General features: G+C 40.2%; 2 protein-coding genes across 5 annotated transcripts in view; one reads left to right on the top strand and one right to left on the bottom strand.

Annotated features, from left to right (window-relative positions):
- The window catches only part of MED12L (mediator complex subunit 12L), a 625,134-nt gene that overhangs the window by 409,078 nt on the left and 188,559 nt on the right, over positions 1-27,497 (top strand). For all 3 annotated transcript variants that reach the window (XM_074369503.1, XM_074369491.1, XM_074369496.1), the window contains 4 exons: positions 1,822-1,953; positions 4,529-4,655; positions 6,649-6,863; positions 9,073-9,249. In XM_074369503.1, coding sequence (XP_074225604.1) covers positions 1,822-1,953; positions 4,529-4,655; positions 6,649-6,863; positions 9,073-9,249 — 651 coding nt within the window. The remainder of the gene's footprint in view (positions 1-1,821; positions 1,954-4,528; positions 4,656-6,648; positions 6,864-9,072; positions 9,250-27,497) is intronic.
- On the bottom strand, positions 13,197-18,999 carry GPR171 (G protein-coupled receptor 171). Of its 2 annotated transcripts, none has more exons than XM_074369529.1 (2): positions 18,760-18,999; positions 13,197-14,454 (listed from the first exon to the last, which is right to left on the bottom strand). In XM_074369529.1, the coding sequence occupies exon 2, from the start codon at positions 14,404-14,406 to the stop codon at positions 13,444-13,446; it is 963 nt and encodes a 320-aa protein (XP_074225630.1). In that variant the 5' UTR covers positions 14,407-14,454; positions 18,760-18,999; the 3' UTR covers positions 13,197-13,443. The 2 variants fall into 2 exon arrangements, with proteins under 2 accessions (XP_074225630.1, XP_010950291.2); XM_010951989.3 differs by having other exon boundaries at positions 13,197-14,427; positions 18,760-18,996.

Here is a 27,497-nt window from a genome sequence, read left to right as displayed (position 1 = left end):
TTGTTGCTGTATGGTTAGCTGCCTTTTCTGCTTTTCCCTGTACAAGGTGAAGTGTTTGAGAACAAGGGCCAGGTATTTAAAATTTTTATTTCCTCAATGCCTAGCATATTCGGGGTGCTTAATAAGTGCCTTTGGAAATGAATTGACTTTTTCCTAAGATTTGTTTTCTAGCACATTTCTACCCTAAACTGGTCATCATATCTGGATGTGTTAAAAAGAAGTCTTGTCCTTTATATATTCTTTTCTATGCATTTCTAGTCAAGCAGAGCTGATTACTTCACTTGGGTGAGTCAATTATTTATTCTTTTGTGGCATATTTTCATTTTATTTTGATGATGCAGAGGACAGTTTAAAAAGACTCTATGAATGTGACTGATGCACATTCCTGACTAGTGAATTTATTAAAAACTGATGGCAGTATTTTTAAGGTAACTCCTTTTGTTCTCTTTAATGCTCTGAATCTAAGTGTGCAGAGTTTCACTTTTATATTTTTGCTTTTCCCAGGATTAGATTGAACACAAGCAGGAAATTCTCCCAGTTTGCTTTCTTTTTTAAATGCTATGTCCGATTTTTACACATTTTAATGGACTTATTTTTCTTGTTTTAAATTAAGAGACCCAGAGCTCCTTTTGGGATACCTGCCCTAAATAACTTCACATTTCTTTGTTTTAAGTCAGCATGTGTTTAACCAAATTTAGGGTAGGATGAGTAAAACTCTTGGAATCAACTGATTTATAGGATCTGAACTGTTTGCTACTATCTAAAAGCTGATCAGGATTCTTACCCTGGGATTCCTGGATGTCTTCTCGGAGTCCACACACCTCCTGAAATTTTGTGCTAAATGTGTGTGCGCTCATGTGTTGTTCCTGCAAGTGTGCTCCCTGCTGGCATGATCCTAATTGAGCTCACAGATTCCAAAGCATTAAGGACTTCTCACGCAGCGTATAGATGCCAGTACTACGACCGTCTAGTTCTTTCGGCAGAGTGTTTATGCAGCCGGGCAGGTACCACAGACTTGCAGTGGATGTCCCAGTGGTTGGCACAGATCCTCTAAAAGGAAGGGTGAGACTGCTTCGAAGGCCAATCCCCTTGCAGGCTCACCTCCTCCTCCCTCCCCAGTTCACGTCCCTGGGGTCCCTGCGGCCTTTCCTGGACTCCTCTCGTCCTAGCCCGTGCTGCCCTTTTCTAGGCCACAGCGACTGCAGCTGGTAGCTCTGGTGGCAGTGCTGGGCCCTGCTGGACCCAGGCTCCTGTCCTTTGTTAACTGGGTCTGCTTGGAAGTTCTGTTCCGTTCCATGCCTGGCTGTCATTTTTCCTTTGTTGTTTCGGAGGCAGTGGGTTTTGATCCGGCCTCCCTGTAGTTCTTCCTTCCAGGTCCTCCTTGGACTGAGCGACTTGACAGCCAGGCTTGTTAGGGTTCCGTCCTGACCGAGGCTGTGAGTGAGGGCCTGGGGGGTCAGCAGTGGGGTGAAGTCCTTGATATTCAGGGTCGGCTCCCCTTTCTGTTTCCTTTGAAATTGAGTCTGGGGGGTTGATGGGGCTTGGTTATCATCCTCTGTGCATGAAGCCTGAACAAGGAAACCCATTCTCCAGGGATTGTCACAGATTCAGCTGGTCTGTGTAAGTGATGTCTTTCCTTACGACCAAGTGTTTACAGTTTATACCTCAATTAAAATAAATTTGGTACCACTTTTTAAAACGACTATAATGAAACGTGAGAAGAAAGCTTGAAAGCTTTAAATATTCTATTGCTTGCATCCTAAACCTTACTGGGTGGAAGTTCGTCTGACATGGCTGGTACCCATTTCTCTTGGTCACTAGGTTGCCCCCAATGACGAGGCTGTGGTGACACTGTTGTGTGAATGGGCTGTGAGCTGTAAACGGTCGGGCAAGCACAGGGCGATGGCTGTGGCAAAACTCTTGGAGAAGAGGCAAGCAGAAATTGAGGCAGAGGTAGGTTCGGTTTTCTTTCTATGTGCAGAATACCACCACTTAAAGATACTGTTCTGGGCAAGGTTCTGCTTCTTACTCGTTATGCCTTTGTTTTTTATTTTTGTTTTTTTTCTCATGAAGGAAAAGGGGAAAACGTACAAATTCACATAAAGACTCCATAGTAGGATCCCTCTAAGTTGATGAAGCCAAAACTTTACATTCTGGGCTAAGTTAAAATGATATCTTTTAAAATATGACTTCGGTATCTAACGTAGAAGAGAAATCTCCCTCTGTGAGGTCAAGGCGCACACACGTGCATGTATCTGTACGTTTTGCATTATATGCATCTGTGTATATACGCACACATGTGTGTATTGAATCTGGAAATACTTTGAGGCAGTTGTGACTGTGAGATTACAGCTGCCAATTTGTATTACTTCTTGAGATTGTGTTCTGGCCCCAGAGAGAGCAATTAAAGCCTCTGGAGTAGATTATAAAAGAACAAACAAATGTTCGTAAACAGTAGCTTTGTTGGCGGGAAAAATGTTAAGTGAACCTCCCTTTCTGCCTGTGAGGTCTGGCAGGGTGGCTGGGGAGGAGGCGTGTCGGGGACCTGCCGGGGCTGTCCCCTCAAAGCGGGGTGACTGCAGGGCCCCCCCGCCTGTCTCTGCTCCTTCTCGTATTCCCCGCCATCCTCCACACAGCAGCCAGAGCCATCTTTTCAAAATGGAAAGGAATCACCTTGTCCTCTTCCTGAATCTCCCAATGGCTCCTTCCCGTGACACACAGAGCCTGACGTGGGCTGCACACCAGCCTTTCCCCTCTCGTCCCGTCCCTTCCCCGGCCCACACACAGCCTCAGCCACTGCGGGGTTCCTGTCTCCCCACACACCGCACTCGCCTTTGCTCTTGCTGTTCCTTCTGGGTGCCGCTCTCTGTTCCCCATCTTTACACGGCCACTCCTGTTTCGGGAGGTGTCACTTCCTGTCTGGCATTTCTAGCTCTACATGTGTCACCTCCTCCAGAAGCTCTTCCATCACCACCTGGTCCACAGTTGACGGCACCCACCGCACAGCCACTCTTTCTCACATCGCTCGGCTTTACTTTCCGCTTTGGCTCACCGTTCACTGCCCGCTCTCCTCCAGATGTGAGCCTGACAGCAGGGGCCTCGCGCACCCTGTTCAGTGTTGTGTTGGCACCCTTGGCACCCAGAATAGTGCTCAGTGAACAACAGATGCTCAGAAAATGTCTGTTGCATGAATGGATATGCACTTAGCCGGCTCTCTGTTACTGCTAATACACCTGCCTCCTGTGACAGCACTAGAAAATGAAATGGGAGGAATATTTTCATAGGTCTCTCCTCCTGCTGGGAAGGCACTCTTCACCAAATTCAAGAGATCACGTTGTTGAAATTGGGGCTTGAAGATAGTGATGCTAAGGTGTAAACCACATGACCCCTTTTACAATGGGCAAATTAGGAAAAAGTGTTTCGTTGCATTTTTCTACGTATTTGAATAGACTATTCTTCCATGAATGTGCAGTGATAAAACTTTAGTAACTAAAGTTGAATTCTTTAAACTTCATTGCTCCTTCTGGATTGTTTTTGTTGTGCCCTCCCCTCCCCCCACACATGTCCCAGGATACACACACATATACACACACACACAACTGCACGCAGAAGAGGTTCACACAGAGACGACTTTGTAATTTTAATAGGTGTAAATGTGTCCATATCTAAAAATTCACTCAGAGATGTTTCAGATAATTGATTTCTATTAATCACCATTTTCAAAACTTGACCTTTATAAAGAGAGGAGGGATTGAAGAGATGATATCTAAATATAATACTATTTTAGTATTAAAAGTAGATAATGAAAATGGGAAAGGTCAAAGAGATAGCAAAAAGAATAGAAAATGAGGTTCTGATGGCTTCTAAACTGCTTCTTTACTGGTCTTTTGGTAAATTCTGACTTTAAGAATGTCAGAGTTAAACAGCTTCTCTAGACGTGTGTCATGAACTGTGGAGATTCCAGGAGGTCCTGAGAGAGCTTGCTGGTGAAGTGTATGTGATGAGTGAAGAACCTTACTGGAGGAATGACGTTAGTTTTCTCATTTGACTTGGCACCTCCCCAGACATACTCATAAATTCACCATCCGACAAAAACAAACACAAAAGAATCAAGCTCAGTAGTACATGCCCAAATATTTCTTGGCTGGAACACCGCTAAACATGGACTATTTAAAAATGAAGACAACCTCATTGTTTTCAGTGATTTTGCAGAGAGAGTGGGCAGTTGCTTTTGCTGTGCTGCACATCCAGTGGGCGTTCTCGCCTGCTACGCAGTGTCCGCAGTTCACATGAATAGTGGTTTTCACAGGTGTTGTTTGAAATTGTTTGAATTGTTCTGGGGCAGTTTCCCTCAACTTTTGGAAGTTACATTCACCTATGATGCGTGGACCTCAGATAAGTACAGAAATCTCAATTTTGCATGTTTCATCCAAGAATGTAGATATTAACAAACTAACAAACTTAACAACCTGTTGTGACTATACTCGTCCCCTGTAATTAACTTTGCTTGTTTATTTTTTGATCGTAGAGATGTGGTGAGTCAGAGGTCTTAGATGAGAAGGAGTCCATTTCTTCAGCCTCTCTTGCTGGATCTAGCTTGCCTGTTTTCCAGAATGTTCTGCTGAGATTTTTAGATACACAGGCCCCATCATTGTGTAAGTAAAGCTTTTTGCTTCCAGATCTTAGACAAGGGGATTGACCCTTTTTTGGGACTGATTCCTCCCTCATCTGTGATCTTACCAAAGTGAGCACTGAAGATAATGCGTATCTTACTGAGCAAAATTCTGTAGTCTGTTTTCGAGGAGACTTTCACGCAATGTTAAAATCAGGCAATCTTCAAAGACTTACATTTCCAGAGTTCTAATAATTAAAACAATGAGTCACCTCAGTCCCTTATACTCGGTGGACTAATTTTCCCTTTCTAGATCTTTCTTACCAGAAGAGAGGAGCTAAGGTCCTGTGATGTTTACTATGTATATTGTGATTTGGAGTTTTCTCTTTTTGCACTGTTTTCTAGATTTCTGATTTTCTAACTTCTGATATTAAAAGGGGGGAAAGTAAAAGTCCCTTACAACCAGGTAACGTGTAGAAGTGGTTGGCTGCCTGCCCGCACTCTCTTGGATGGTCAGGCCTTTCTTGTTCTTTTTGTGTCTTTTCTTCCATTGTTGGTGGGGAGTGGGGGGGCTTGGGGACCAGACAGCCAGTGTGTTCGTCCTGTGGGTGGAAACTTTAAGAAACTCATTTGTGTGATCAGAGTCGGCTCAATCTTATTCTGAGGTTCTCATATGACCGAGTGCAGCAGGGCAGGTCTCAGCGTAGATGGTGTGGGTTCAACAGAAAAATGTCAAAAGTGAAAAGTAATAGAAAAGCGGGGGGGAAGTGTGGAAGGTGAAGAAGGGAGGCATCTGTGGAGAAGAAGGAGGTAAAGCAGCAAGAAGTAGTCCTTCTGATTCCTTTGCCCCATTTGGGGTTGAGTGATGCCTGGGGGCGAGGTTCTGGTAGTTACCTGGCAGCTCTTCTAGGACAGAGGGAGAGCAGGAGCCACAGCCAAGCTGGTGGTTGGAATGTAGGGAGCAGCGATGAAACGTGCAGAAGGGAGCAGAGAAATGAGAGGGCAGAGAGGTTCCGGAGAGGAGAAAACACGTTGTCAGGAAGGGGAGTGACAGCTGTGACTCACCTTGTGTCCTGGGGGAGGTAGAGAGACATTGGCCCTTTGCTTCCCTTATCCGACCCCATCCCTGTTCTTTTTCTTTGGGAAAATCTTCCTCCCTAGAGGAAGCAAGCCTTGCTGGCTCTGGGCCCCATTCACTGCTCGTTAGAGCAAGCTCTTCCATCTCTGAGTAGAGTTTGCTCATCACTGAGCTTGGAGGTGGGCGAGAGCAAACATTTAGGCTTGAGGTTTAGGGAACTGAGTTCAGCGTTCCCCGGGTCCAGCCGTGGTCGCTCTTGGTGTTTGTGAGTGTGGTGGTACCGGGGCTGAGCTTTGTAGGTTGAGTTTTCGTAGTTGACTCCTTTTTCACCTTCTCTCAGAGGCACAGATAGGACGTTTGAGAGAGCAGTGGCGATAGGAGGAGTCACAAGGTGAGTTAAACAGACTGGTCATGAATTTTAAAGGGTGGCAGGGCTTCATCTTGGTGCTCCTTTCATTCTATTTTTCTCTCTTCAGTGGATCCCACTCACTATTTTTTTCAGATACCAGTTGAATTATGGTTCTATTGTGAAGTCTATTTTGAAAAAGTGCATACCCACAGACACTGAAGGTAGAACCAACAGTCAGGAGTCATGAGCTTGTTACAGTAGTAAAACCAGAGGAAAGCAGTCTAACCCTGCTTTTTTTCCTTGCCTGAGATTTGGTGTTTCCATGATTAGTTCAGTGGTTATCCATTTGCCAGAGACCACTGTCTTTAAACTTGAAATGGTGCTTAGCTCATCGGATACTAGTTTTCCATTCATGTGGGACATTCAAAACTGGTGTGCCGGTTCTGCACAAAGAGCTAGAGCCTTATAGCAAGTTTTCCAATACATCCCTTACTTTGTTTAAAAAGAAAAATTATGAAAAATTGTGAAAATATTGTTAAGCCTTAGTAGTTGGTTTTTTTCTACTGGGTCAAGGAAACTGGAGCCTTGATTGAATTTGATTCTTTGCAGCGGATCCGAACAGCGAATGTGAGAAGGTGGAGTTTGTGAACCTGGTGCTGCTCTTCTGCGAGTTCATCCGGCACGATGTCTTCTCCCACGACGCCTACATGTGCACCCTCATATCTCGAGGGGACCTGTCCGTCACCGCCTCTACCCGGCCGCGGTCGCCTGCAGGAGAAAATGCCGATGAACACTATCCAAAGGACCATGACGTGAAAATGGAGGTATGGCCCTGGGAGGGGTGCCCCACGCCCCAGAGACTCAGCTCTGCTGGGGAAGCACTTCCAGAAGGATTGTGTGGTGGCGGAAGGGGGATCGCTTTTCAGTCATGTTCTCTTGTTACAAAGCTCATTTATCTCCGTTCCTCACTCACAAAAAACATTTGGACTATGGTTTCTATCTTCTAAAATTATCTTTTGGATATGCTACAACTGTTAATGAAAAGATTGGACAGGCCATCACGTTTTTCATTGGAATGAAATTGGAATTATGTGCTTCCAATTTTACTTATTTCTAATCCCCAGTTTTGGTTTAATGTGCCTCAAAATTGGACTTGTTTTGGCCCTAAAGTCCTGGCTGTTTTCATTCTAAGGAGCATCTTTTCTCCAGTGTATCATTCATGACTTTCGTCGCTCTTTCCTGCATATACTTTAGTCATAACACATCATATTTTCATTTTGATTAACTAAAAATTTGATCTCTATCTCTCAAATGCTATAGAATTGCTCTTTTCAACAAATTACTTTATCCTGTGAGTATGGCTTTATAATTTTCTGCCACTTTCTGGTATTTTGGACATTGTTCCAGATACTTAGGGGAATTTTCAAGGCAAAAAAGATGAAGTTGATGATGGAATATAGTAGAAAATGGTGAGAGACTGTGATAATTTCTTAAAAATAAAGCCTCATATTGGTTCTGTTTAACATACTATTTTGATGTTTTTAGAACAGTGGTTATACTTGTAATTTAAAAAGCTGCCATTAGCATTGCACATGTGAATTCATAGTTTGTACTTATAAGATTTTTAAAAATTATTTCTTCAATGTAAATGCTTTTTTTTCTAAATTTATCCATAATAGAAGTTACAAAGAGTAAAAAATAAAGTTACTTTACCTGTTTCTGCTTTTTCTTTTCTGTTCTTGGACATCAGGGTATCTTGTATCTTAAATATGCTCTTAAGATTTTTCTTACTAAGGCAAGTTGTTGAGCATGTGACTGGGGATAGCCCAGTGAAGGAAATTATGGCCAGTTTTTAATCAGGAAGTTTGCGTGCTTTTCCCTTAAAATATCATGGAAGTTAGATCTTTCTCATCTTGAAGACTAAGAATGTGACTTTGCAAAGCAATGTATGTCTTAACTTTCTTCTATTTTATTGGAGGGAAAAAAGGACACTATGGGGGGAAAGGAGGTAGATGGTCTAAAATGTCGCTGTCTTGTTTTAGCCTCTTAATGAACTGCAAAATTTACAGTGTGACTTTCTTTCTCTGGCAATTATCAGGAACAGACAATCATGGCGCATATGGGCATTGACTCAGGAGCTACTAATATTTTTGATGAAGTAGACAAGAGTGACTTTAAAACTGACTTTGGTTCGGAATTTCCAGTAGGTTCAACCTTCGAATTCTTTACGACCATCAACCCCACCTCCCCAGCTCATCTCCCCCATCTGCTCCTTGCCCTGTGTGCTGGAATGACCTGTGTCCTTGTGACGCACATGTGATCCTCTCACATTCCACCCGAGGGTACAGTTAATCGTCTCATGCAGTTGTCTCATTTCAGCTCATCCTCAGTTTTGGCTGCATTGCCTCCTTTTGTAAATTAACACTCCGGTCCTCATAGTGGACTGTGACTCATTTATTTGTTTAGAGATCATTGTCTCTCAGGAATACACAAATTTCGTTTCATCAGGATGGTCCATGTTGATTTGCTCTGTGTGTGTTCGTCTTCTAAATGGTCGCTTTCCTGGCTCTGGACTTGTCATACATTCTTCTGCTTGATCTCAGTATGATGACAGTGTGTTGTTCCTCATGGATCTCAATGTGTAACTCTTTAGGAAAATGAATATTGGTGGGGTATAGACTAAAACCTTTATATCTATTATTTGTTAGTTTTATTAGTGAATTATTTCTGTTTATATGTTTTTGTAGGACATGTAGCCCTATGAGGAAAACACTTAAGTCTGATTTCATCTCTGGGAAATGTCCCTGTGCACATTTCTTACATGTGTGGGGTTGTCATTTTCTCATCTTCAGAATAGAGGATGATGCTACTGATCTGAATATGACATTTGTGGAAATGAATACAATTTATTATTCTGCTCAGTGGTTAAATAAGGAAAGGATATGGTATGAGTGTCTTGTGTGTTTGAGGTTCTGTGTTTTAGTTTTGCTCTCTTTCATTTGCAATCTCCAACTTTTGTTTTACATGACTTAGATTTTTTCTCCCATGCCTGGAGAGTCCTGTGAGAAAGCCAACCCTGCCTTGGGCAGGAGACAGTCAGTTAATGTTGAGAAGCTGTTGAAGAGAGAAAAGCCGAGGGAGTTAATTTTTCCATCGAACTATGACCTCCTGCGACACCTGCAGTATGCAACCCATTTTCCCATACCTCTGGTAAGTCACTGCTTGTCAGTTGGCAACCTGATTATTTCATTGCAGGATCATTGACCGTTGATTACTCAACTAATTGCCTGAGAAATACATATGACAGCAGGTGAGTTTTTGTGTTTGCTACTTCTTTTGTTACGATTCTCATTGTATAGCGTATGTGCTCATATGGTCCAGGCTTGTGGTGTGATGCTACTGGCTGGCTAGATGTAACAGAATTTTCTGTATTAGTACCCTTTTTTCAAAAGCATTTGAGTCACTGCAAATGATGACTGATTGTGTTTCCCCACTTCAGTTTGAAACTCATTTACTTTTATGTGCACTGTGTTGTAGGAGGCGCTTTCGTATTATACAGATGAGCAAGAAGTTTTGGGCACAGGAAAGATGAATAAAATAGGAGGGGGACAAGCACCAGAATAAGTGCAATAACTGAGTGAAAACCCGAGTGTCCAATGGAGGATGAACCGTTTGACATTCCTGGGTCCCTTCCACTCTCAATGAATACGTATTGGAGAGGAGAGAGCATCTGGTTGAGAAATGGGTTAAGGCTTCGTAGAAGAGATTGTATTTGAGATGGGCTTAGGTTTTTGACCCGTTGAATTTAAGAACTGGATAGCACATGAAAAACAGATGCTAGGAAATTTATGTTTGACTCATAACAAGTGAAATGCTTTACTCTGAAGGGAAACAAGATTAGTTTTTTGATACTTGTAATGAAAATTGGGCCAAAATATGTGATTTTTTTTTTCTTAGGTTTACTGTCTTTTTTTCCTGGAATTTTAAGTGTAATTTCAGTGAGTCTTTTTTTTTTTTTTTATTGAAGACTATTATTACTATGATTTTAACAAAAATGCAATTGTGAAGTATATACTATGTTATTTCCTGAGTATCTTTGAGGAATTTTCATCTCTAAACTGAATATTTTCTACAATTTTTTTTGGGGGGGGTTATTTTTCAACATCCTCTGAAATGACTTTCATAATCTCTATACCCATACATTTTTTTCTTATTATGATTAAGAAGCCCTTGCTAATTTTTCTGTGTCCAGGGCTGTATCAAAAGTAGGTAGAATTTTTTCCTTGTTCATTACTGGCTGAATTTATCAGTATTTTTCAACTGCTACCTGTAGGCATCACTCATTTTTCCACATAATGAAATAACTTCACCGTTTATTTAGGGTAGCAGAAAGCCTGATATTTTAGAGATGGATCCTGAAGAATTCATGGATGAACTATCAGGGTGTCTTGATTTGTTTTAAAATAGAGTTGAAAAGAATCCATTTTGAAGTGTGGAGCTGAGTTAATGGTAATGCACCAGTGTTAATTTCCTGGTTCTGCCAAGCGTTACTAAGGTATGTAATGGTATGTACGGCATGAGCTTCAGGGCAAAGTAGATGAAGAGTACCTGGAGACTCTGTACTCACTCTGTACCTTTTCTGTAAATTTTAAATTATTACCAAATAAAAAGTTTATTTAAAGAAATGAAAAGGGAGCTGAAACAAATGTGGCAAAAAGTTGAAAATGGTTGAAATCGGTTGAGGGTTCTGTGCCCTTCTCTTGGGAAGAACTTTGCAGATCTCCCTTGCTCATGTGTGGGTGTGAGATCAGAGGGCTGCCCAAGCACAGACGTCTTTCTCCCGTTGTTCATGTGACCTTTGGCTACGCAGTTGTTCCCAGCACTTAGCGTTCTCAAGACTGCCAACTTCCTTAGAGGAGAGAACATGAATGATTTCTGGTGAGTAAGTCTCATGATGGGTTAAGATATAATTCAGCTGTAATTTGCCATCATAAATGAGTTGCTAGAAAATTGGACACTTTTTCTTTTTTTTTTTTTTTTTTAACTATCCTTCTATCACCAGTTGTCCAGGCACCCCTGGTAAGTTGTCAGTATAATTTAGAGTAAGCCATCAAAAAGGGGAACTAAAAGTATATGCTAATAAAACGTTAACGTTAGGAATGCTGCAGTGAGTCTGGTTCTCTTGCTTAAAAAGAAGGAAAAGTGTGACTAACGTATCATGCATGTGAGGAGAATATAAGAATGTGATTTTTAACCCCCCTCCCCCCTTTGCCCTAAAATGTGGCTCTAGGGAGTGAAGGCCAAGGAGAGAGGACTAAAAGGAGAATTGACCAAAAGATTCAAGAAAATAAACTAGTTTAATATATGCTCCTGTATGAATAATATCTTGACCTGCCCATCAATAAAAACATATACTTAGATCACTAGCAAGCACAGGTTCTGGTGTCTAGGCCTGTACTGGCCTGTAACACGGGTAAGTCATCTACACCCTTGGCCGTGTCAGATGTGTGATGCTGACGGGGGTTCCCGTCACTGGCCAGCTGGAGTTGGTCCAGTACCTACCATGTTACAAGGGTAACAGGCACTCTTTTGGGTGCATTTTCTCACTTATTATTCTCCTCAAACTCAGAGAATGTATTATGAAATTATAGATACAAGTTGTCTTGGGTTCAGACTTCTGAAAATAGTTCTCAGCACAGAGCTAAAAATAAGTCTGGAATCAGGCTTGTTTTGTTAGCTCCCAGGAACACCATTTCTTTCTTTTTTCTTTTTTTCCCTCTCTCCATCCTTTGAAATCATTTACTTACTTTGATTGAAGTAGCATTTATTTGTAACATTATATAAGTTTCAGTTGTGCAACATTATAATTCTACTTCCGTGTGCTCTGTAACATGCTCACCTCTCAAAACTTTGTTTCCCTCCATCACCATGCAGTTAATCCTTTACCCAGCCCTCCCCCCATCCCAGCACACACGTGCCCCTCTTCCCCTCTGGTAACTGCTACTCTCTGTATCTACGTGTTTGATTTTGCTTGAGGAAAGCCATTTCTTCATTTTAACAGCTAGTGCAAATACATTACCGATTGTGTGCTTTTAGTATTGAAATGAGAAAAAAAAAAAAACAAAGTCTCATGTTGGCTTATCTAAACTTTTTAATCTTCTTTTCCTTGAATACGTCTTTTATTACCATCTATTGAATCCTTTCTGCATTACTGGCAGTGGAGAGAATTTGATTAAAGGGTTGTGACCCTGAGAGTAGAGTTACTCATACTTTGAAGTGCAGGCCCTTCATGGGATCAGACTTATCTTCAGGATCTGAGTGGTGCCAGTCAGCCCAGCCCGTGCTGCATTTCTTCTTCTTTTTTAAAATTTTTTTTCCTTTTGGGGGGGGTAATTAGGTGTTTGTTTGTTTGTTTGTTTGTTTATTGGAGGTACTGGAGATTGAACCCAGGGCTTTGTGCATGCTAAGCACGTGCTGTACCATTGAGCTGTACCCTCCCACAGTGTGCTGCATTTCTGACTAGGCCTTGCCCCCTGCCGTATGAAGCCAGCTTGTCTATTTTAAGACTATTTGATGTGTTATTTTTCCATATCTTTGATGTGAGTTGCTAGTTGCAAAAGAGTAGTTTTAGCAGTTAGTTTAATTTAACACCCTCCCCGCCAGACGTTGTAGGTCTATATCATGTTACTGCAAAATAAAAATAAGAAATCAATGGATTTGTCATTACTGACAGTAGAAAATCTTTATTTATAACCCCCAGGTAGAATATGAGGATATATACAGTACATTAAAAACTATGTATTTTCAGGCCTTTTTAGAAGTAAAAATTTTTAGCTATTGGGTTAGGAAACAATTAGATGTTGAAAATTGGAGTAGTGAGCTAAAAGGTTACCATCTTTTTAAGTGATGGATTAAAAATAAATCAGGCACAAGTGGTTTCATGTAAAAAAAAATCGGCTGGATTTTTTTTTTTTTTTTTAAGCTATCTAAAGGGCTCTAAGTTATGTTGCTGAAGGGCGTTCTGGCAACTTATATAGAGATTATTTTGCATATTTCTATCAAAAAGTCAGTTCCAGGCCTTTAAATGAATTATGCCTCATGAGTACCTCTAAGACTGCGTCCTAGAACTAATTTTAGATTTCAAGGCTATTGCAAGGTTTTGTACTGGTTCAACAAGATTTATTAGTTTTTTGTACAAACATTTGGGTTAAGGAGAGTCAACAAGAGTACTCTATGCAAATGGCTTGCATTTAGAAACAAGGCTGCTCAGTAAACCAAGCCACATTTGCTAGCCCCCTGTATTTTTACGTAATTACTGAGGCTCTTTTTTCCCCTTCCTTCCTAGTAGTTTGGTACTTAATTGTCCAATAAGGCAAGAAATGATAGCATGAAAAATGCCGTATTTTATGCATTGCTTTCACAGCTTGATTTTTCTTTCTGAGCTTTGGTCTCCTTACTTGAAGCAAAAGTCTCAGTGACCTTTAAGCGGAAAGCTTTTGAGAGATGATAGTACAGGATCGGATCGAAGCACAGGTTGGACACGGCCAGGAGCAGTGTGGCCTCTTTGGCTTTGAAGAGTGAAATCCTGGTAGGGCAGTCAGATATGACCTCTGTTGTCTGGCTGAGGGTGTATGGGATTCGGACAATGTGATAAGGAACAAAACATACGATGTAGCCTGCGGTCACTAAAAGTATACTGATGAGAGCTCTTTTCACGTTTGGATAATTTTCATTGTCTTTGTTTCTGCAGAGTTGTCGAATTACAAGGCAGTTAGATATTAAGATGATGGCTGAGAAGTTTAAAAATATTGCTATGCATATGAAATTTGTCAGCAGATGCCAGTTTCTTCCAAACTCTTTTTTGAATTCCATGCAACCCACGTTGGGCTTTTCCTTGATGTCTTTGATAGGAATTACCATATTTGGCACCATGATAAGGAGGACCATGAGCCACACAACGGTCGATATCATTTTGGCAAATCCAGGTTCTTGTATTCGATAAATCTTGAAGCTGTGTGTCAACTGAAGACAGCGATCAATGCTAACAAATGCCAGGAATATAATTGATAAGTACATATTAATGTAGATAAGGCAGGCTGTTACTTGGCAGTGGAATATTCTTAGCTTCCAGGGTGCCACACCCAAGTCGACAGCTATTTTCACTGGTAACGCCAGAGTCAGCAGGAAGTCAGCTGTGAGCAAATTAAGTAAGTATATGCTTACACACCTGTGGTTTGTGTTGTTCTGTATGAAAGCCCAGGTTGCAAAACAGCTTCCAATAATTCCAACAAGGAAAACTAAATAAAAAAAATACGTGAATGGCTCCAGGTCTGTGTAAACTGGACAGAAGGTAGAACTGTTTGTCATCTTGAGGAAGAGTAAGGATGACTGTCAAAAAAAACAAATCGAAAGAATCTGTTTTAAAAGAGCGGTTAGGGGAGGGAAGGGAGGTTAGTAATTAAAATTAGAAATTATTTTCTTTACACACATTTGTACTCACAAAACCACGATCACAGCCTCTCTGCTTCTAAGAATTTCATTGGTGAATTTTATTAGGTTGTGTGGACTAGTGAGAACATGTTAGATTATGAGGAAGCCTGGGTTTTCCATGGTCTGATTTTGTGACTTTGGGAAATCCCACGTAGGTTGCTTCTAGAAGGGCTATTTTTGACTTCATGCTTTTGCATTCTGATAGATCATTTGTTACCATTTGGGTTGGAAGTTCATTTGCAGAGGAGATAAGTAAACTGAAATTCTGAGAAATAGCAGGGGAAGAAATGGTTTGGTTGTGGCTGAGCCTGAAGAACTTTCAGTGAGGCTTCCTGGCTTTTTGTTTTTGTAGATTGATAGAACTCATGCTTAGGAACCTAGGCTGAGAGGGGAGGGAAAGGGTGACAGAAAATTGTACAAAAATTTAAAAGACTTTATTTAAAAAGTAGGCCCTTTATTGTATAACCTACCAGAATATTTTTGTTTTTCTTTTTTAGCAGAAAAAGTTGTAGGATTAGAATTTGGTCTTGCCTTGACCCTCCAGATCCATGATGGTATAGACCTGTGCTAGTATGGTAGCCTGCAGCCACAGGTGACCATTGAGCACTTGAGATGTGGCCAGTCCAAATTGACATGTGATGTAAGTGCCGAATACCCACTGGGTCTTAAAGATTTAGTATGAAACATTGTAAAGAGGAGTGCAAGTAGTAAAGTTGCACTATTTTATGCAAATAGTACAATAATTAGATCTCTCTCTCTCTTTTTAAATTGAAGTGTAGTTAATTTACAGTATTGTAGTTTCTGGTGCACAGCATAGTGATTCAGTTGTATAAATTCTTCAGATTCTTTTCTATTATAAGCTGTTAACAAGATATTGAATATAGTTCCCTGTGCTATTCTGCAGGACCTTGTTGTTTTATCTATTTTATGTACAATAATGTGGAATCTGTTATCCTGTTTCTTTGTGCTTTTTTTAAGTGTGGCTGGCAGATAATTTTAAAGTACCTTTGCGATTTGCTTTGTATTTCTGTTGAAGTACTTGCATAGATGTTTTTGTGTTGGTGTTGGTGAGAAATTTGACCAAGAATGTATTTTAAAGGCTTCTAGAGCAAGGATGTGTGATCACTGGTTATAAAATTCTCAAAGAGAAGCTCAGCTGTGTATACATATAGATGTGTCAAAACATCTAACTTTAACACGTGAGGGTTTTCTTCTTTCGTTGTGGGTTTTGAGGCAGTCAGGGCCAGAAGTGTAAGACACACCCTTAGATCCATTGTGATTGACACTGATAATAACATAATCTTGTCACGTTCCCTCTGTATCTGGCACACTGGGTGTTTTATAGCACAAGCTGAACAAACTGGACTTCATTTAGTCCCTTAGACCTGGTGGAGTCAGACTCACACCCTCAGGGCTGCAGCCATTCTTCCTGGTGCCATGTCCTGATATACACTATCCTCATGCATATTAAACACCTTCTGTTGTTTTTTATGATCAGAAGATAATTTTTGTGTTTTAGCAAGGAAAAATTGATATACAACTTTTTAAAATAGCAAAGAGTAAGTATGTTGGCTAAGAAGTCCAAACAAACCCATTCTCTGAAACCTCCCTTTAAAAAGCAAGCAAACAAAAACTTCAGAAGCCTTTCGACATCTTAATTCTCCTAATTATTTAATGATGCACTGTGTACATCTTGGGGTGAAACAATATACAAGTGGATGGATAAGGCAGATGTACATACAACTTTCTAAATTAAAGTGACATTTAAAGGGTACGTGTCCGTCCCCTTTCCCTACCTGAGAGAGGGCTTGAGGGTCCATGAGTAAATAGCGTCACTCTCTACTGAGCTCAGTGAAAATAATCGCGTGCGCACTTTGTGTCTGGCACTGTGCCCAGAACCTTACGCGTACATATTTAACCTTCATCATTCCTATCATGTAGGTGTTATTATCCCTGTTTCACAGGTGAGAAAACTGAGGCACTAGGAGGTTAACTAGCACTCAGTGTTATACAGCCGGTAAGTTATAGAGGCAGGATTCCCACCGGACCGTCTGATATCTGAAGCCATGTTCAGAACCACTTGAGAACTGCCTCAGTAACGATAGAAGTAATGATGGTGGTGATTGTCACCGAAGTAGCCAGCCTTTACCAAGTGCCTCCTGTGTGGAAGAAACTATATTCTAAGCAATATTTATGTAAAAGAGCAGAAGTAAAATACTCATTCTTGATTTTTTTTCCTAAGTACTAATAAAAGTCCTTTAGGCTACATGTGTTTTGATGTTTCATTTTACAATGCATATATTTAAAAACCAAACCTAGTTTCTATCTTGTTAAACCTCCTTTACTTTCAAAATTCCCATGACCTGGTTCCCCCCCCATACCTTCCGCACTGTCTTCATCCCAGCTCTCTACTTTAGGCTGGTGGGGTCTCTGCTGTTCTGTGAACTCTGCCTCCTGCCTTTGTACTTCTTGTTGTGATACAGTTGAGGGGACCATCGGACTTTAAGGATGTAGGGAACCTCTATTCATAGTGTCTAGTCCAATCCTTAGATGAGTTGAGGAGACTGAAGTCTGGCACTTGGGGGTTGGTCCAGGCTTCCCGGCCTGTGAGAGCAGGCTTCGAACCGGCCTCGTTGATCATTCTGTCGGCCCCCTACCTTTATCCTTCCCATATGAATCCTGCCTCCCCTGAATGCCCAGAGGAGGCTCTTCAGGCCTAAAGTCTGCTCCAGGCTTTACTGACTTCCTTGTGACTTGACTTTTTTTTTTTTTTTTTTTTAATTGAAGTATAGTTGATTTACAACATTGTGTTAATTTCTGGTGTACAGTAAAGTGATTGAGTTGTACTATATATGTGCCTTCTTTTTCATATTCTTTTTCCATTATGATTTATTGTAGGATATTGACAGTAGTTCCCTGTGCTGTACAGTAGGACCTTGTTTATCTGACTTACATACAGCAGTTTGTATCTGCTAATTCCAAACTCCCAGTTTATTCCCCCATCCCTCCTCCACCCCCCTCCCCTTTGGTAGCCATAAGTTTGTTTTCTAAGCCTGTGAGTCTGTTTCTGTTTTGTAAGTAAGTTCCTTTGTATGACTTGACTTTTGATAGTAGCCATTTATTTAGTACCTTTAGAAACAGAAAATGTTTAGAAACGTCCTTTTCTTCTGTGGGTCAAAAGCTCGTGCTGGTGTAGATGGATCCTTTGCTCATTGTTCCTTTACAAAGTGCTAGGATTTTGGCCTGTGCTCTTGTATTTCAGATGTTACGTTATTATAATAGTAACATAAAATGTGTTTCTTTAAGGGCCCCTATTGCTCATACAACTATACAGTAAAGTTCCATTTCATAGTTGAATATGTGGTAAGGAGAAGGATTAGAGAATAATATTTTGATCAATTAACATTCTCTGTAACTAGAACTGACCATATATACAACCCGTGGGTGATTTATTTAAAAAATAATTATAGTGTAACTATACATTCCATAATGCTTGAGAGTCATGCAGTGCCTCACAGTGGCTTTTTTTTGAATCTGTCTAGATTGCCACGAGACACAAATCTCTTCATTTAAAAATTTTGGTTATGTCAGTTAGAGGTTAAATTATACTATAATGACATTCTGTGTTCTCTCTCACAAATTTGAAAACTAAGTGCTTGATAAATATTTTTTCAGCCATTTATTAGCCTGTGGAAATCTGAGGTACCCAGAGGTATTCCAGCAAAATGAAGAAAAGCTTTCAAGTGTCTCTTTTGTTTAGATAGAGGGCCCATTGCTTAGAAAGTAAATAAACTCACTAGATTCTTTTTTTTTTTTACCGAAGTCGTCACAACGATATTTTCTTGAAATTGCCTATCGTAATGTTTGTAGAGGAAAGTTGTTTTAAGACCTGTTCTACCCTGTTGTGAAGGCCTACAACATGGCCTGTATTCATCCAGTTATAAAATCAAACTACTGAGTAGTTATGCTCACCTATTAGGAAGTAGTACTCAGTCTTGTGTGAATTAAGCTGTCTTTTTGCGAGGGATGGTTGGGGTCATCAGAAGAAAATTATACTGTAATTCACAGTGAGCATCTATTTGGAGTTTAATAATTGGTGCCTTCTTAAACAGCAACCCTATTATTACATGCTGGCATTTTTCAACCTATATGGTTTTTAAACACTGAAAATCATAGATTTCCCTTCCATGGAAAGACATTTGAATGTATGAAGTATTTAAAAAGACATACCTGGAAGTATATTCTCTGAGCCTCAGCGGGCCTTGCTCCAAGTCTTCAGAGAAGCCTGGGTAGTGCTGCTAGCTAGGGCAGGAGCAGCCCCATCGCAGGACTGCTGGCTGTACTAAACGTTTCCTTTCCTTTTTGTGTGGTTTTAAAATGTTGCATATTGACGTAGATGAAACTGTGGTTTGCAAATAGTTTAACTGCGTGAAAGGCTCTTCAAGAAGTTCTGTTCAATTCTGTGTATGCTTTTTTAATTCAGATTTGTCTGTTCTTTTAGAGGAAAGGTTTTTATTCGTCCATTGTAATACCTAGTTGTTTTCTTTTCTTTCTTCTTCTTCTTCTTTTTTTTTTGTAAAGCACCCAAGGTGTGTTTTTGTCATGATTTTAAAGAACATCAGTTTTTAGTGCCTTGAATGGTGTTATGAGTTAAAGATAGCAGGTGTTTACGCAGGATTTCTTTAGCACACATACCGATACTCATCAGCCTTTCAAAGTTATAATTTAAAATATTGTTGCATTTTGGATCCTGCTGAGATACCTATTAACAAACAAAAAAGATGTGATTTAACAGAGTCTGGTAAAGTGTATGTTTTATTTATCTTCATTCTTTTTTGTTTATTTTAGAAAAATCTGGAAATAGAGGAAAATCACTGTGCAGAGAATTACTGTGAATGTTTTTGGTACATGAGTTTAAAAATTCTTCTATGAGTATATACACCCACTTAAAGTATTATTATGTTAGGCATACTGTTTTATAGTTTGTATGTTTTATTCCAAAATATATTGGATCTGTTTTCTGTAAGTTATGAGAATAAACCTGGAATGTGCACTTGTCAATTTGGCCCCAGCAGCATAAAGAATTGAGACAGATATTTAGTAACTAATAGATTGTAGGTAAGGGGACCCTCCAGTGTACTTTTACATTGTTTGGGTAAATGTTCATTCTGTCTGGGGGAGTAACTGTTGACTGAGTGTCTGAGTGGAGCCTGGCCTGGTAAGGGTCTAACAAAAAGTCACTGTCTCTTGCACCCCACCAGTCAGCTGTGTTAGGTTATGTTTCTTGTATAAGGGTAGCTTTTATATAAGAGAAAATGAGCTCAGGTTCCAAGCATATTTTCCAGAGTTCTAAGTCCATTGGTCCAAAGTTGATTTGTAAGTGCAAAGTCATTGCCTGGTCAGTTAGGGTCTGGTTTTCTCTGTTGCTTCATTGGCCTGGTCAGTGCTTTGGTTTTATCTGTTTTTCTCCTAATAATTCTTAGTTATCCAGGTAGTAAAGAAAAAAGTCAGAAGAAACCTCTCCAGAACCTAAAATGCATCCCTTTTGGTATTTACTCTTCAAAAGGAAAATCTCTCAAAAGACTAAGTGAGAACTGTCAAGCTGGAGGGGATTTAGGGAGGGTCTAGGGAACTTTTGAAAACAACAGTGTAAGGACACTTAAAGATGATAGTAGCAGTTTGTTTCAGATACTCTGATGTTCTTCCAAATTATTATTATTTTGTAAAAGCATGATTTTTACATATATTCACTTATAAATTGGAGAAAAAATCCAAATCTTTCTCAAGTTTCGTATTTGATTTTGGTTAAGAACCATTGTTAACTTCCATCAAATTAGTGTTTGGACATGCTCTGTCTCTTAAGATTTGTGTGCATGGTTATTGGATAGGACTCAGTGAAAAATACACTTCAGAAAAGACATGCTTACAGACAGGTAAGTGAGCATGCATGATCAGGTTTTATGTTCACTAAGGGATGGAGAGGGTGAGATAGGAATTTGGTGAGATGCAATTGGCTATCAACTGAGTGGTGACTGATTTTAACACGGTATGAAGGAATACTGGAATAAAAGGGTTTTGGTAAGGTTTCTTTTACACACTTGATCTTAGCCAAAATGTCGAGAAGCAATGGTAAGGTTTCTTTTTTTTCTTTGTTTAGGTAAACATTTATATGTGTACTTCCTGTTCACTTGGGGATATGCAGAGAATAAAGAAATACCTTCAGCTTCTCTTAAAAATCTACTATAGCCACAGTTAAATTGCCAAATATAAGTCTAGTCCTCAGTGTCCTAGTTCCTTTTTTGGAATAGCAAGAAACCAGTCTTTTAAAAGTGAAACTGAACCATGTTCTTCCTTTTGAGAATGAGCTAGAGGCAACCTGGTGTTTTATGGAAGTTTATTATTCACAGCGGAAACATGCCTTTTTTTTGGACTGCTGCGTCTGCTTTTGTTTTTGTTTTTAACACGAGTTCCACTTGAATTTCCATAAGTCACTTCTTTCTGTTTCATTAAGGATAAGTGTTTTTCAGAGTACATTTTCTTAGTATTCTAGGAAATTGTGCATCATCACTAACCCAGTATTTCAAAAACCTCAGTCGGAAGAAGTGAGGGAAAGTTGTTTTCCCCCTTACTTTGGTCATGGCAATACTTTTTATTTAAGAAATGACATATTATTCACTTCAATGGATATTTTAAATGTTTACACATTGAAACTAAATCGTCTCATGAACTGAGAAAGTCTTTTTATAGTCAATCCCTTATCCATACAAATCATGTTTTTTTTATTTAATTTTTTTTCTGTGTTTCAGTAAAACTTTATTCACAAAAAGCAGGCAATGGATGAACTTAGCCTACAGCCCGAATTCTTTCAGTTGCCAAACCAGTCAATTAATCTACAACAAAGGAGGCAAGAATACACAATGGAGAAAAGGCAGTCTCTTCAAGTGTGCTGGGAAAACTAGACAGCTACCTATAAAATAGAAGGATATTTTGCCATTTGTGGCCCTTTATTCACTTTTTTTGCCATTTCAAAAACCAGAATTTTATAACTGACATAAACATTTCCATTGCATCAAAAACAACAAAATACCTAGAAACAAACTTAGCCATGGAGGTTACCTATACTGTGAAAACTGTAAAACATTGATGAAGGAAATTGAAGATGATACAAAGTGGAAAGATACCTTGTGCTCTTGGATTGGAAGAATCAACATTATCCAAATGGCCACAAATCATGCTTTTGAGTTTATTGAACACAAATACCAAACAACAGTATTTCAGTAGAAATATCACTTTTAATGTGTAACAGTCTTAAAATTTGCTTTTAAAGCATAACATGGTAGCCCTCTGGAACTAATGGGGAGGGGGAAGAAGATGAGTGTTGGGGTAGGAAGCCACTGCGAAGCCAGAAATATGGGGCCGAGAACTTATTTTCTTAAAAGAATCCATGAGCTGGAGGAGCCTTGTCTCGTTACAGATGGTGAAACTAAGGCCTGGGGGAATTAAGGCCTCGCCCGAGCTGCACATTTAGACCCCAGTGTGCCAGCACTCAATTATGTTTCTTAAAATGAAAATGTTGGAGGGAAACTGTGGTTAGAAAGGAGGCCAGCAGGTCAGCCCAGGCTCTCCCCTTGCCCCCTGCAGCACACTGGTTTGCAAACAGTTTAGGGTCTGCAACTGTTTGAATTTGAATACCACCGTGACCACTGTTCTCATGGAGTTCGCAACTCGGGGTGCTCACAGTTTGCGTCCTGGTGTTTTTTATGATCTTTGGGCAGGGGCTGGGCTCTGGTTAATGAAGGCTGGTGAGCGGTGTTTCTCCAGCAGCTTGTGGGCTCCAAGTCAGCCTTCTCCCCGGAGCCGCTGTTTTAGGTTTGTGGTTTGAAAGTTTTTTAAGGCGCGTAATCCCCTTTCCCACCTGGATTGGTCCAAAGACATTTTTTCCATCGGTAGCTTCAAATCTGAGAGTGACAGACATGATTAGACAGAGTTGTTTTAAAGTGAGGTGTAGATAGCTTCCCAGAGGTTGCTGTTTTCCCTTTTTAATGAAATAGTAGAATTTTGGAAATATTTTGAAGGCAGAGGTGTTTTGCACATTCTTGAAATGTGAAGTCGGTTGTAAGGGTGGCTGAGTCTATGCCCTGTCACTCCCCTGGCCAGTCCTTTTGGTTTTTTGCCTTTTTGTTGACTCTGCAGTGTTACCAGGTCAGCATACAGCCCATCTCACCTTTCAGCTGGGAGGTGTGACTGTGCTGTTTGATGCTTGCTTATAAAACAATAGCGGGGAAGTCTCTGAAAAAGAACTTTTAAAGGTTATCTTGTTTCTTCTTAGTCACTGAAGTTCATTTCCCCCCACCCCCCTTGAGTGGTTATGGTCTTTTCTTATGAAGTCTGAGTAACACGTTTTCAAAGCGCAGGACACATTTTATGAACTCTGTTGTTACCTTCCAGGAGAAGGCTTTTGCAGAGACTCTCCCTTGCCTTTGCTTGTGTTTTGGTCAAGTGGATAAGAAAATTCTAGCAACATATGTTTCTTGACTTTGTAGGCTGCGTTCCGGGCTCCCATCCTAGACTGCATTTTTGTTGCCGTTAGCAGGTTACAGCATAGAAGGGGTGATAAGGAGAATGTAGGTGGGCCCTGGCCTGTCAGAGCCCTTGGGGGTCCAGGAAGTGCAGTCTTCTGACGGAGGTGGTGAGAGCTGCTTCTGAGAAGTGAGGGGAGTGGCGGTGCCCTTGGGGGAAGAGGCACGTGACTGGGCTGTGGGGAGGGTGTTTGGGGACTCCGTCAGTCTGGGTGCGTGGAGCGTGTGAGCAGGGCCTGTGTGAGGAAAGGCTGGGACCAGATCTCAGATCCATCTGGCCAGTCTTGGGTGCTTCAGTTAGAAGCAGTGGAGAGCTCAGGGAAGTTGTGCGAGGAGAGGCCCTGCCAGTTCCTCAGTACTGAGTGAGTCTGCAGGCGTCACAGTGTGTTGGCTTGGGGGAGAAAGGGGAAGACAAGAAGCCAGTTAGGGGATGATCGCAATCATTTTAGGCGAGAGGCAGTAAGGATCTGAAATGGGCTGGGGGAAGAGAAGGGCGGTTGGGAACCGCGGCAGAGGTGAAATCTCTGTGCTGCAGTGTGGGGCTGGCCGGGGAGCAGACTGTGGTCTCATTCCTGGAAAGGGACCCTGCGGAAAGAATCTGGTTTGGCAGGAAGAGAGGCGAGTTTGGTGTTACTGGCTTCCTGTGCCTTTAGTGCTGCCTCGCTGTTTGATATAGGTTAGATTGCTTTTTATTTTGTCCCTTTCGTCTTGCTACCACAAAAGGAGAGCCGGCAGCTTCCTTTTACGAGTTGAAACTGACACTACGGAAGGTGGCTGGCGAAATGGTACAAATCCGGCCCTGGTCACATCAGCTGAGGCCCCGCTGCATCAGCCCTTTGACTGAAGCCATGCCCACAGCTGTGGCCCTACAGGTCTGTCGGCCAGTACATCTCTTTTTATTGCATCAGCCCAATTTTAGTTTAGTTTTTTGGGGTTTTTTTGGTCACCTACAAATGAGAAAGTCTTGATCCATTGGCTTTGCCTAAAAGATTAATCTCTAGACTCTAAAAACATCCTTTAATGAAGCTTTGTTTCTGCTTGACGGTGTCAGTGAAGTATGTGCCATTAGTTTTCCATTCTGTCCTGAACCCTAGTGCTGCTACCTATGTATTCTGATGGTGGAGAGAAAGAGGGGGAAAAGACATTTTTATTAAAATAGAAAATATCTGTGACATCAAGAGATGCTATCATACAAGTAACAAACATAAGAGACCATCTGCCCAAAACGACACGGGATTTCCTTCTGGGTAAAGGGCGCCTTGAGGGTTTGTGTGTTTGGGGTGGGAGAGAACTGGTGCTGTGTGGTCTTTAACAGTAAAAGCTGCTTCTTCCTTTTGGTCACCTATACTCTAGAAGATTCCAGTGGCATGCGGATAACCACTTTGTGACAGGACATCCCCAAAAGAGCCGCGTTAACAAAGTGTCGTCTTCCTTTCCCACGCGCCGGTTTTCAGAATGCTTTAACCATTTCGTAGCACTGCTTGTAAAAAAGTGATGAAGTGTTGTATTACTTTAGCTGTAGCAAGTATACATTACAAGCCTTATTTATAAACTAACTACAAAAGGGAAACAAATTATTCCATGAAACGATAGAAAAAAAATCGTACTTGTGATCTCAGAGAAGTTCTGGATTAATCCACTCTGCTGTTGATCTACTACTTTATTTTTTGTTGTAGCTCTGAACCTTAAAGTTCATTTTCAAAAACATTAAAAATTTTTCTTATATTCATTGCTCTTATTTACCCAACTTCTCACTATTTGAATAAACCCCTTATAATCTGGCTTCTAACTCTAATACCTTACTGAAATTCCTCTCACTGAAGTCTTAAATGATCTTCAGAAGTTAAATCCAAAGGTTTATTTGTTTGTAATCTTTTTTTTTTTTTTTGGCATGGCTCTCTTCAGTTTATTGCATGAAGGACTCACACTAGTCCAAGTTTAAAGCAGACCCCAAATGGTTACATTATGCAAACTGTGAGGTTTTACCTTGTAACAAAGGGCAGAAGGGAAATTCTACTCATTGCAAGGAAATCCTCACTTAAGCTTCAGTGAGCCAAAAGCGCTTAAAACCCAAGAACCTTCATCTGCTCATCCTATTTGTTTGTAACCTTGATCTGACTTTTTCTTTTTTTTTTTAATTGAAGTATGATTAACTTACAATATCATGTTAGTTTCATGTGTACAACATAGTGATTCAATATTTTTATACAAGATGATCACCATGATAAGTCTAGTTACTGTTACCAAAGTTATTACAGTAGTATTGATTATACTCTATGCGCTGTATATTACATCTGTATGATTTGATTGGCTTTCTAACTGGAAGTTTGTACCTCTTAATCTCTCTCACCTATTTCACTGTCTCCACTGTCCTCTCCCCTCCCCCATCCTCCTGGCAACCACCAGTTTATTCTCTGTATCTGTGAGTAGGTTTCTGATTTGTTGTTTGTTTGTTTTTTAGATTTTACATAAAAGTGAAACTATACGGTATTTGTCTTTCTCTGACTTCACTTAGCATAATATTCTCTGAGTCCATCCACGTTGTTACAAATGACAAGATTTCATTCCTTTTCATGGCTGAGTAATATTCCATTGTGTATATACACATGTGTGTGTGTATCTTGCATATTCTTTATCCATTCATCTACTGATGGACACTCAGGTTGCTTCCATATCTTGGCTATTATAAATAATGCTGCAGTGAACATAGGGATGCATATATTTTTTGAATTAGTGATTTTGTTTTCTTTGGGAAAAAGTACCCAGAAGTAGAATTGCTGGATCATATGGTAGTTCTATTTTAATTTTTTGAGGATCCTCCATACTGTTTTCCATGGTGATTGTACCAATCTACATTCCCTCCAGCAGTGCATGAGGGTTCCCTTTTCTCCATCATCTTTAATACATGTTACTTCTTGTCTTTTTGATGACAGCTGTTCTGACAGGTGTGAAGTGGTATCTAAGTGTAGTTTTGACTTGCATTTTCCTGATAATTAGTGATTTGAACATCTTTTCTTGTGCCTGTTGGCTATCAGTATGTCTTTGGAAAAATGTCTATTCAGGTCTTCTGTCCATTTTTTTAATCAAGTCACATGGTTTTTTGATGTTGAGCTATGTGAGTTCATTGTATGTTTTGGATATTAACCCCTTATTAGATGTACTATTTGCGAATATCTTCTTCTATTCAGTAGGTGGCCTTTTTGCTTTGTTGATAGTTCCCTTTGCTGAATAAAAGTTTTTTAGTTTGAGGTAGTCCCACTTGTTTTTATTTTTGCTTTTGTTACCCTTCTCTGAGGATACATGTACAAAATTTATTGCTAAGACCAATGTCAAAGAGCATATGGCTTATGTTTTCTTCCAGGAGTTTTATGGTTTTTAGGTCTTACATTTAAGTCTTTAATCTATTTTGAGTTTATTTTTGTATATGGTATAAGAAAGTAGTCCAGTTTCTTTCATTTGCATATTGCTGTTCAGTTTTTATCAACAACATTTGTTGAAGAGGCTGTCTTTCCCCAATTGTATATTCTTGCCCCCTTTGTCATAGATTAATTGTTCATATAAGTATGGGTTTATCTCTGGACATCCATTCTGTTCCATTGGTGTATGTGTCTGTTGTTTTGCCAGTACCATCCTGTTTTGACTACTGTAACTTTGTAGTATAGTTTGAAATCAGGGCATGTGATACCTCCAGCTTTGTTCTTCTTTCTCAAGTTGTCTTGGCCTTTTGTGTTTCCTACAAATTTGAGAATTATTTGTTCTCATTCAGTGAAAAATACCATTGGTATTTTAGTAGGGATTGCATTGAGTCTGTAGATAGCATTGGGTAGTATGATCATTTTAACAATATTAAGTCTTCCAGTTTGTAAGTACCATATGTCTTCCATTTGTTGGTGACATCTTCAGTGTCTTACAGTTTTCTAAGTATGGATCTTTTACCTTAAAAGCTCTAATTTGCAGTAACTGTTACTTAACTCTTATTTCACAATATCCTTATTGTCATTGCATGTTTTTTTTCCTGAAAAATCTTGTCTTTCACATTTCTGATTGGCTTTGGCACAATGATTACACAATCATTACTTGGTGCTTCTCATCTTCTTTTATACTTTCTTTTTCTCCTGTGACCCAGCAGGGGGCATATAAAACAACAGTATTTGCTAATTTGTCCTGGCCAATAGAAACTGAATAAACACGGCTACTTTCTTTTGCAAATACATTTAGCCAAACAAGTGCTGTAGCAAGTTTAGTGTTGCTAGGCACGTTTATTGTGGGTTGGTGCTTTTGTCCTTTTTAGGAGAGGATATTTGATCCAGAGCTGGGAGCAGGGAGCTTTTACTAGGGTGGAAGGTGGAGACAAAGTGTGGACACCTTCCCAGTTCTTCTTCAGTTTGA

This window comes from Camelus bactrianus, chromosome 1, assembly GCF_048773025.1.
Source record: "Camelus bactrianus isolate YW-2024 breed Bactrian camel chromosome 1, ASM4877302v1, whole genome shotgun sequence".
Lineage (NCBI taxonomy): Eukaryota > Metazoa > Chordata > Mammalia > Artiodactyla > Camelidae > Camelus > Camelus bactrianus.
The sequence above is the reverse complement of the archived record's forward strand: the minus strand, read 5'-3'. Positions and strand labels throughout refer to the sequence as shown.